Source organism: Prunus avium, chromosome 6 (assembly GCF_965620075.1).
Source record: "Prunus avium chromosome 6, drPruAviu1.hap1.1, whole genome shotgun sequence".
Classification (NCBI taxonomy): Eukaryota; Viridiplantae; Streptophyta; class Magnoliopsida; order Rosales; family Rosaceae; genus Prunus; species Prunus avium.
The window spans coordinates 718,698-728,927 of NC_142289.1; the positions used below are offsets into that span (position 1 = coordinate 718,698).

At 38.2% G+C, this 10,230-nt stretch overlaps 1 protein-coding gene across 1 annotated transcript; it reads right to left on the reverse strand.

Annotated features, from left to right (window-relative positions):
• Positions 1-30: 30 nt before the first annotated feature.
• Positions 31-6,919, reverse strand: PTAC3 (plastid transcriptionally active 3). Its single transcript, XM_021945098.2, has 13 exons — positions 6,442-6,919; positions 6,154-6,325; positions 5,847-6,064; positions 5,412-5,475; positions 4,942-5,014; positions 4,594-4,671; positions 4,174-4,331; positions 2,929-3,097; positions 1,889-2,351; positions 1,340-1,780; positions 1,031-1,234; positions 567-700; positions 31-327 (listed from the first exon to the last, which is right to left on the reverse strand). Exons 1-13 carry the CDS (start codon positions 6,805-6,807, stop codon positions 180-182), a joined length of 2,688 nt encoding a protein of 895 aa, XP_021800790.1. The 5' UTR covers positions 6,808-6,919; the 3' UTR covers positions 31-179.
• Positions 6,920-10,230: the final 3,311 nt, after the last annotated feature.

Here is a 10,230-nt window from a genome sequence, read left to right on the forward strand (position 1 = left end):
GCGTTAATCATATATGTCCTTTGCTTGCACTAAGAAAATTAAATCTGACTATCTTTGAAGCTAATAGTAAATGAGGACACTACCACTAAGTGGGCAAAATTTAGTTGTGATTACTAATTACACAGCAGGGCAAAACTGTGAATTTGAACCCATGCAAGGCACTAGCATTAAGAGCGGTATCAGGTGGTCCGCCTAGCAGAAATCACCCTGTCCAAGGTCTCGTCTGGGACTGTGATTCCAGTAGTCTCCATGTCTGCAACAATTGCAACGGCTGCATCTACCTCCCCGAGATCAAGACACAACGAGATGATTTCATCGTAAAGGGGACTGCAATAGATCACAACAAAATGAGATGTGAACAAACAAGACCCCCATCAGCTCTGGCAAGCATTATTTGTGTGGACGGATCATGGATGTATTTATAAGGATGGGGCAGCTGGTACATTACATGGATTTATGGATCAAACCATGCATGCTTCTCTTGTTGGTTGGCCTATTTAATGAGTCATATTTAAGCAGGCATGTTTTCGCTTTTACCTTAATCAAATTACGAAACATGGTCTTACCTGCCAAATACATAACCAAGAGTATGTGTAGTCTGTAAGATCTTCAAGAAAGCTGACGGCAGAGGAGCCCTTATGGCTGCACGCAATATCACGGCACAATCCCCAATCGTGGGTGTTCCACCCAATTCTATTACCTGAAATGAAGTCCAGTGTCTCTTTCAAATAAGAAAAGTAAATATAGATGTATATGCTTTTGCCCAAGCATAACGAAATGGTCATCATTCGACCAAAATAAAAATGAAATGGTCATCATTCCTTTGGCCATTGCTTTAGTCATTAACGGGTTATGACAGCCCCTTAGTTCTCCAAATGGTCTTCACATGAAAAGCAGTCCCTAAAAACATATATTTCATTAACGTCTAGGAATCTAAAGTTTATTGTTAAAGTTTATGTTTTAAGGATCAGCATTTGTGGAGAAAACTAGCATTGCAAGTGAAGAATGGACTATAAAGATAAGAACTTGCCTTCAACATAACTTTAATTGCCAACTCAACTTCCCAGTCCTGTGACCATCTTCGAGGAGGTCTGTTCTTCAATTCTCTCTCCCATGTCCAACCCCAAGCATCAGCTAGTGTATACATGTCAGATACATCAAAAACTTTCCTATTCCTCAGCTCCTTAAATGCCTCAAATATATCTAAAGGAAACCAGTCATCATCATTGTCATCCTGCATCCATAAACAAACGTTGAAACTTTAAGTTGATGGATTTGGCCATATCCTTCATACCTCCTGGAAAAATAATGTAAAACAAAAGTAACTATAATGTCATACCTCAGCTGATACTCGAGACCTTCTTCTCCTTGACTTTTTAGATGTCGTACTTGTTTGGTCAGAATCTTTCAACAGTTGTACTCCAATCATTTGAAGAGGCTTCTTAGCTTCAATTTCCTTTTCCTTAACCCTTTCTACATCTTGTCTCTCAGCTTGTTCTACCTCTACCTCCACCTCTACCTCCTCCTCCTCCTCATCATCATCGTCATTGTCGTCATCATCATCATTATCATCATTATCACCGTCGTCATCATCATCAGCTTCAGCCTCACCGTTTTCAACCTCTTTTGCAACATCTACAACAGTGGCACTATCCGAAACATCTACAGCCTTTTCTTGATCACTACTGAAGCCTTCTCCAAGGAAACGCCGCTTCCAAAACTCCGTATTTCCTTCTTCGAGCTTGATACGTGAGATTAGTTCATCGATCTCTTCATCAACCTGTAACAGAAACGCATTCAGATTTGATTTTATCAGTATAAAGTGAAAATTTAAGTGCCCGACAGAAGAAACCCAAGCAGGAAAAAATAAATTAGATAAATAAATAACCTCTTCTTCCTCCTCCTCCACAGGAGGAACCCAGAGTGGTCGGCCACGAGAACGATTTATCCTCCTTGCTTTTTGGACACGCTGGTAAAGAACATTTCTGGTACCATCAGTTGGCAGACCTTGCGCTTCTAGTTCTTCCTTCAACTCAGATACTACCATCTTACTAGCAGCTTTGGGCTTTAAAACATTCTGGTCAGGGCCCTTTATAATTTTCCTTAACCTCATCTCCACTCTAATATAATCCGATTCAGATGCATCCCCTAAAGCTGCAACTCCTTCATTCCGTAATGTTCTCAAAAGCTTTCTATGGTGTATCTTCCAATCATCAAGACATCTTTGCTTGAACGAGGTTTCCATAGGATTTGAGTATATAAACCCCTCAACATCAGGATCTAGTGGAGTTTTCCCTCGTCGAGGCACCCATCGCTTACGCTCACCAGTAAGCCCACCCTCTGCAATGTACCTGATTCATGTACAAATCAGTTAACAACACAACAAGAAGTTAATACTGAGATGTCTTTGTTATCTTCATATGCATGGTTGACCCACTGCATTTAATCTTTTGGGTGTCCGTTAGTAGTCTAATATATCAAAGCTTTGTTCTTGAAGGTCCTGATTCTCTTATGAAAAGAGTCTCGCATTTGAAATCTCTCATCTCTATTCTTTATTTATTTGTTAATTTCTAAAGTAGAGGTAGGGTTGCCTCACATATGCTTAAACTCAGGGGTAAACGAAAAATACCCGCAGAGTATGTGTTCTGTCCTAATTACGCGTAGCATGAAATTGAAAGAGAAATTAAAAATAATAATTAATAAAAGCACTTTTACCAATTGAAACTATAGTAGATTTATTATAAAAGACTAAATATTTTAAAAATTTTAAAATAAATTTTTTAAAAGAAAAGAGGGGGGTGAGGGAAAGGAGCAGTGAGATCTACAATCCGCTCCTTAACTCACTATTTTCTTTTAAGGTGTAGAACAATATGAAGGAAAAGGCTTGCAGCAGGTGTTGTATCTATTAACACACACAGAGACACCCACCTGGCCATGTAATCAATCTCATGTCCAAGCTCAGCTTCCTCTTGCAAAGGTTCAATCCATGAGCTCACCAGTGTCCGGTACTTTCTGCTCAAAATCATGGCTCGTGGTGGAATTTTTTGGTTGTCTTCGGCCATAGCTTCTAAAGCTTCTAACAACTCAAGTATTCTTCCTAAAGACAAACACAACATTAATCAAGTCAATAAGTTCTATTCAAGACTAAGAATGAAAGATCCATAATGTAGGTCAAAAAAGCTAACAAATTTTTAATAAACCTAACATGCAACAATATATGATAGATTACTGTGACTGCAAGTGAACAGTGTGAATCAGAAAAGCTAGGATCCAACATCGGGAGCACAGATTTTTCATTATTCTTATACTTCTGAATTCCTCATGCATCACATGATCCATAAAGAAAGCTCAATAGCTCATGTTATATTCTCCTAAAATTGTTTTGCATACAAACGAAAGAGTTGCAAAGAAACTCTACTACTAATCCAAGTAGGACATCAAATTCCAAACAGGGAACTACTATAAACAAGCTAGAACCTCTGAAAGGATTAAAATGGACCCACTATCATGAGAAGATAAAATAAGATTGATGAGAAACAACAACAGACTATATCCAACTCCTAAAACCTACAATATTGTAATATAAATAAACTAAGCCCAACATCTTGTCAATGCCACAAAATAGAGAAATTAGATCTGATATTGATCATAGAAGCCAACTGGGGGCGCCAATATGGTCTGTTAGCTTGTTTACTCTCGAACAGTTTATAGGCTACATCAAAACAACAGATATGCCGGAGCAGCATTGCTTTGGACACATCAACAATTTTAAACCGCAGCCGCCTACTGTGAGATTAAATAATTGACAACAACGTAGGAAATCATGTATACGAATTAATAAGGCTCTGCCTTAGCAGCTTGAATAGAGTTTAGGTGATGACTTCCTAGTCCAAGAAAGGCATAAAGCATACATCTACGAAGGAGTTATTATATAAGATAGTTTAGCTCCTGTGATACCTCAGCTTAAGCATGTAGATTGCCTATCAACTTCTACTCCCTGAAATTCAAAACTTTCAAGGTACAATTTTACGAAAACCTTGGTTGCATATTACTAAGTGCAGACAACATATAGCAATAAAACTGCTGCTGAAATCTCGAACCATTATTCAGAGTGTGAAGAAATGAGATTACTCTTGTTAAGAAGAATAAATGAAACATGTGGATACTGTATACCTTCTCGACATAAAGCTCGAAGATACAAAGACAGAGGGTCCCCAAAGTTTCCTTCATTATGTAAAGCTTTTGTTCCCCCTTCAAAAGTTTTGAGGGCACGAAAATGCCGTATTGCCTCTCGAACTACACAATACTTGGTAAAGCACTCAACTAACAATCTGAACATCAAGGCACAACAACATTTTCAAAAGAAAAGAAAAGCAAAAATGAAAGAAGTATGATACAATGTAACACAAGATGTTGGTTGAACTCAAGATTGTCTCTGCCCCAAGCCACATTGAAAAAGAGACAATCGAGGGGAAAAAGAAATATAAAAAAGCTACAATGCTGGCAGCCGAAGCTCAACATTTGATAAAGTAGATGGTCAGCATGGACTACTAACTTTTACATAATTAAATAAGCAAACAAAAAGATGCTTACGCATGGGTTTTCATATTAGGCTGCAAACGCTTGTGGTCTTCAACCATCATGCCAAGTAACTCAGCAACATCTTGCACTCTACATGTCAAATTGAAACCCCAAGGAGGGTTTATAAGATTAAAAGGGTCCGTAAAGTGCCTCACGGCAATGTCATAATCTTGAACTCAAAACAACTTAAGAAGTTGTCAAAATTCCATAAATATAATTATCATGCAAAGCTGACGACCCCGAAAATTGAAAACACGAAACTTGAGAACTAAGATTGCCTCCTACAGGTTGCTAAAGGTTATAAGGATTCATACCTCATAAAGAAACATAGCAGGAATTACTTATGGCTACATAAACTACCTGTCATATGATTCAGCTCTGGTATATGCTTGGATCACCCAATTATATGTCTCAGTATCAGGTTTCATGTATTCTGTTTTGTCAAGAAAACTATAAGTATAAACCCTGAAGAACAGAAAACAAAGGCTTCTGAGAAGTATTAAACTTGAATATACATAAATAACTCTGCAGCCAGCAATATACAACTCAATTTCATAATACAAAAGTATAATAAACCACATGTCATGCTGAAACCAGAATAACCAAAATACATATATGTTACCATGGTTCAAAAGTTAAATTAGTACTTCAATACAAACAAAAATTGTCACAAGCCAGCCAGGAAAGGAACTTCGATATGGCTAGGAATACCATTAAGCAGGCATAAAGTCAAATTTGAATAATTTTAGCACAAGTTCTTATGAAAGCTTAATCATAAGTAAGACTTATACAAGCACCAACAACAAATTTCAAAAAAAAAATATACGAACCTTCTCCTCCGTACTCCATGTTCTCAAACGTAGAAAACGCTATTTCAGGAATTCCGCAAGTAGCCTATAGCATTCAAAGGGGAAAAAGATTTCATCAGACTGGCACAAGAGCCGGTATTAGTAAACAACTAGATCTAAAGATGCTTGCAGTAACTCACTAGCAAAATGTGGAAATTTTAGCCAACGGCTACAACATGCACATTTCAACCCTATTCTAATTTCAAATTCTGCGTAGAACTTTCGAATGTAGAACTAAAACATCAGAGATTTGTCTACTTTCGAATCATTCATGTTACCCTGCCCTTTTTCCTTCCTTTTTTATTTGAAAAGTTTTAAAGATGATATCAATCCAATAACAACCCCTAAATCGATATTATGTTCAGATAAAGTAAGCAACAAAACAAGTTCACAAAAAAAAAATTCAGGAAAGGCCACCTGCACGCTAAGAAGACAATTGAAATGAAAAGTTGTTGCCATCCGGCCAGCGGCCTCCATTTCATAGGCAATATCTAAGGCATTAGAATGATCCCCAACTTTACAATCTTCAACTATAAGAAGATCATAGACCTCATCAGTAGCTCTGAGCCCACCTTTGGCTCCCTTCAAGAACACTTTGTTGGCATCTTCCAAATGGCGGGTCCGAACGAGCTCCTCTGCTCACACAAACTCAGATAAGAAATCCTCACATTTTAAGGAACAGATAATAAATAATGTGCAACTTATTATCATGATTTGTTTGTACCAACAAGAAGAAGCCAAGCTCGGCGAATGTCATAGTGTAATTTCTCCATGGCCGCGAGAATTTCTAGGCCCCTTGTAGCACGACCCTTGGAACCGAACAGCCGAATCAGAGCAATGAATGTTTCGTGGAGAGGACGAAGCCCCGAACTCAACTCCCTTCTCAATGATTGCATCTAATGTTCATATAGAAAAAAAAAAAATTAATTAAATAACAATATCTTAAGAAATTAAGGAAAATAAAAATGAAAATCCAATGCAGAAGAAGAAAAAAAACAAATAATGTACAGACCGCAGCCTCGGTGTCGCCGTTGAGAGCGTGAGCGACGATCAAGCCGTGAAAGGAGCGAGGGCCGGGGGTGAGGCCAGCAGCAACCATGTCGTAAATCACATCAGAGACTCCATTGGCGTCGCGATTTCGAGCTCGACCCATGAGCTCCTCCATGAAGGTGAAGCGGAGGCTCTTCTCGGCGGCGGAGGAAGAAGGAGTCGAGGAATCATCGTCGCCCTTGGTCTGCCTCCGCTTCCTTCGGGTTCGCTTCTCAGGGGCTGAGACCGCTGACGCGCGTACGACGACGGAAACCGTGTCATTTGGGCATTTGAATTTGCAGGGGAAGGTGGGGAATGAATTGATGGAGGGGAGGAGGAGAGTGGACATTTGGATTGGAGTGCATGCGACTGTGGATAAGGTGGGTATTAAGGCGGGTGCTTTTCTGTACAGGGCAAGGGATTGAAGAGCGGCTGAGCGGGAGAGGGTTTAACTGTTTTCTTATCTTATTTTTCAAAGGGGTTTAACTGTTTTTTAATTGTTTTCAATGGGTTTTACTGTTTTTGAGTTTTTTTTACTTAATCTTATTTTTTCAACTTCTTTTTTCTTTTCTTTTTTAGTTTGTTAATCTCAATCCAGTTAAATAAAGAAAGGTTGGCAATTGTGCCATGTAAATGTCAAATAATTTACATTATGATTTTGAAATTATTTAATTAAAAGGGATATCGAACGTGAAACATCTTCCAACATTAAAAAGAAAGGGTAATGCTAGACTTACCACATTTTTCATACCACATTCATACCACCTCTCTAATAGAGGTGGAGCCCACCAATATAATGGGGTCCAACTCTATTAGAGAGGTGGTATAAATGTGGTATGAAAAATGTGATAAGCCTATCATTTTTCTTTTCTTAAATAGGTCAGGGGTGGCCTTCGCCCCCCTCCCCCAAAATTTATTTAACCCCTTTCAATGTATATAACAAATGCAAAGAAAAATTGCTATATTTAAGCCTATGGCCTCCTCACCACAAATCAATACTTATCAAAATTGTATTTTAATATGAATATAATAGTAAAATCATACTACATTTATGAAAGAAAACCACTCATTTCAATTTAGTGCTTTTGTAGGCAATAGTTTCCTCAATAGGCCAAAATGATATACAACTAAACTTTTTGTGTTTAACATTTTGGCCCCCTCAAATATAAAATCCTAGCTCCACCCCTAACTATACAACACTTTCCTATGTTCTAAATCCTTTGATAGAATTATGTTTGGTACATTATACAACAAGTTAACATGAAAGTAAACATGCGAAAGTGTTTAGGTAAAATGAGAAAAGTTTTATTTTTCATTAAACAACATAGTTTAGCTAGAAAAATTAAATCCAAAATAATAATAATAATAATAATAATTAAGGCAGTATATACCAAATGCTTGGGGGTTGCTGATAAAATTCATCGGCATTTTTTTCGTCTTTACAGAGATGAAGACATCTTTGCCGAGTTTGCTATTGAGTTTTGTCAACATTTGATTGAGCTATACAAGTCAGCCGCATGTTCAAGTTCAGCTGAGCATCCACTATTTGTGCTTCTTGCAGCTAAATCTGCAAGAGCACGTCCCATTCGTCTAGTACCAGTCACCAGAACTCTGCGTGCTCCCAATCTATAAAACTTCTACACGAGTTAATTATTGTATGATTATTCCATTAATGTGATTAACTAGATTAGGTACTCAGAGATGAGAAGCTTGATAAAATATGGAAGGGGGAGGTGGCAAGATTGAGCAGGGGAGGGCGTCGAGTGGTAGTTGTTAACAAAATCATTGCCGCGAAGACTGATAAGGACAAATGCTTGGCTAATGAGTCTTTTGGTATCCTCACTTCCGGTTAGAGCTTGCACTCTTTGCTGGTATTCATGGAAGTAGCTTAGTTGTCTATACATGTGTAGTATTTGGATCAACAGTTGCAGTCACCATTTTGTCTAACAAGCAGAAGGCAAAGCAGAGCAAACAGAGGAAAGGAGAGCAAAACAGAGCAAAACAGAGCAAAAGGGCACGTGGCTCTAGTGCAACAGCACTCTTTATTAAGTGCATGACTTGTGTAACGGCAAGTCTTCGACCACGGTACCCTACTCTTTCAGACTTGAGGTAATGATGGGGGCAAATGGCCGCTTTCTTTAATTTTTCATTGCACTTCCATGTTTGAAATTGCAGCTGCACCAAGGGAGAAATTTAATAAGAACCACAGAGACAAAGTTTAACCTTTTTGCTTTCTGTATGCTTATACTTTTCTTCATTCAGTATGTTTATACTTTTATGTATTTATGTAATCTGCTAAGTGCTGCTAATAAATATCTCTGTCTATACCTTCAATGCAAGTCTCTGCAAGTAAGGAGATGCCTTGATGAAAGAATTTAATTGATAAAGAAGCCAACGATAATCTACTTCAACTATTAATTCCAAATGCTTGAGATTTGCAAATACAGGAAATTCATACTTCTTATCGTAGATCTGTGACTTGAACATGTGGTTGCACTGGAAACCAAACAAAGAAGAAGAGTATCCAACCTAAGAATCTCTAGTTGAGAAACAACACATGAAAATTGGCCCAAGACAATCTTTATGATATCGGTATCCAGCTCAAAATCATCGTCAGTCTCAAAAATGGATGAGCAATGGAACATTACTGATGTCCAAATTTACAAACCCTCCATCGTAAACAAATGAAACAAGGTTTGCATCACGAATCTGAATGCTTTTGATGCCAAAGCTATGTACTATCGCTAGGTGCTTCAATGCAATCAATGAACTGACAACTCTTAAATTTACCAAATTTGTGGAAGCATGCATTGTTAAGTGTTCAAGAACTGGACAGTGGAACAAGAAGTACTCAAGAATTTCTCCAATCGCATCAACATATCTGAAAGAAAGTACTTTGAGCGACTTAAAACCACCAATATTGTTTGTGTCCAAGAGAGTGTAGAGGACTCGGACACAAGTGTTTCAAATCAGGGTAAGGAAAAGCATAGTGACCCTCGTAAATAACACTGAATGCCACAATAAACTCCGATTCAAGTATTGGAACTCTCTTTGTCATTGCAAATTGAATCCATTTATCAATGGAACTTGTGAAACGATGATCAATATCAAAGCAAGCCCTGAATCGTTCAATGCTAGGGCCCTTATGTTGTTCCAATACACGATTCACGCAGTTTATGTATCTATGGCTTTCTTGGTATCTTATTTCTGGTTAGAGGCCTCTAAAGTGGCGTAAATTGCTGCTACCAAGATCCGGTTTAGCATCAAAGTTGAGAGTCATAGTAGACGCCCACAGGTGCTGCCATCGCTTAGAAAGGATACTAGTAGTTGCGGAAAGAATTTCATCCGGCAACTCACTGATTCGGTCCGCCAAGACAAAGTTGTGCCCCTCTCCTCCCTTAGTTTTCCTTCTCTTTGCCAAGTTGTAATGTAGCAACCCATCCTAACCTAAGTATTACTTACTACACACACAGAGCAATGAGATTGATGCAAATTTTGAATTTATATTTGAATTTTCTAGTGCAAAAACAACTGAGGAGAAGTTTTATCTTGTCTAGCACAAACTGAGAGAAGTTGAAGGAACTGGTTCCTCCTCCTTCATTCAAATTTAGATCATGGACGGAGGGAAGGGATTTTTCCTGATTAATAATAATCTGAATTCTGATGGAAGTAGGGGTTTGCTTTGTTTGTTTTGTTTGTAGAAATATCAAACTCAACCTTGTAGTTGTAACTTTGTTTGTAGGTGGTAGGTAAGAGGCAAAACTCCCAATCC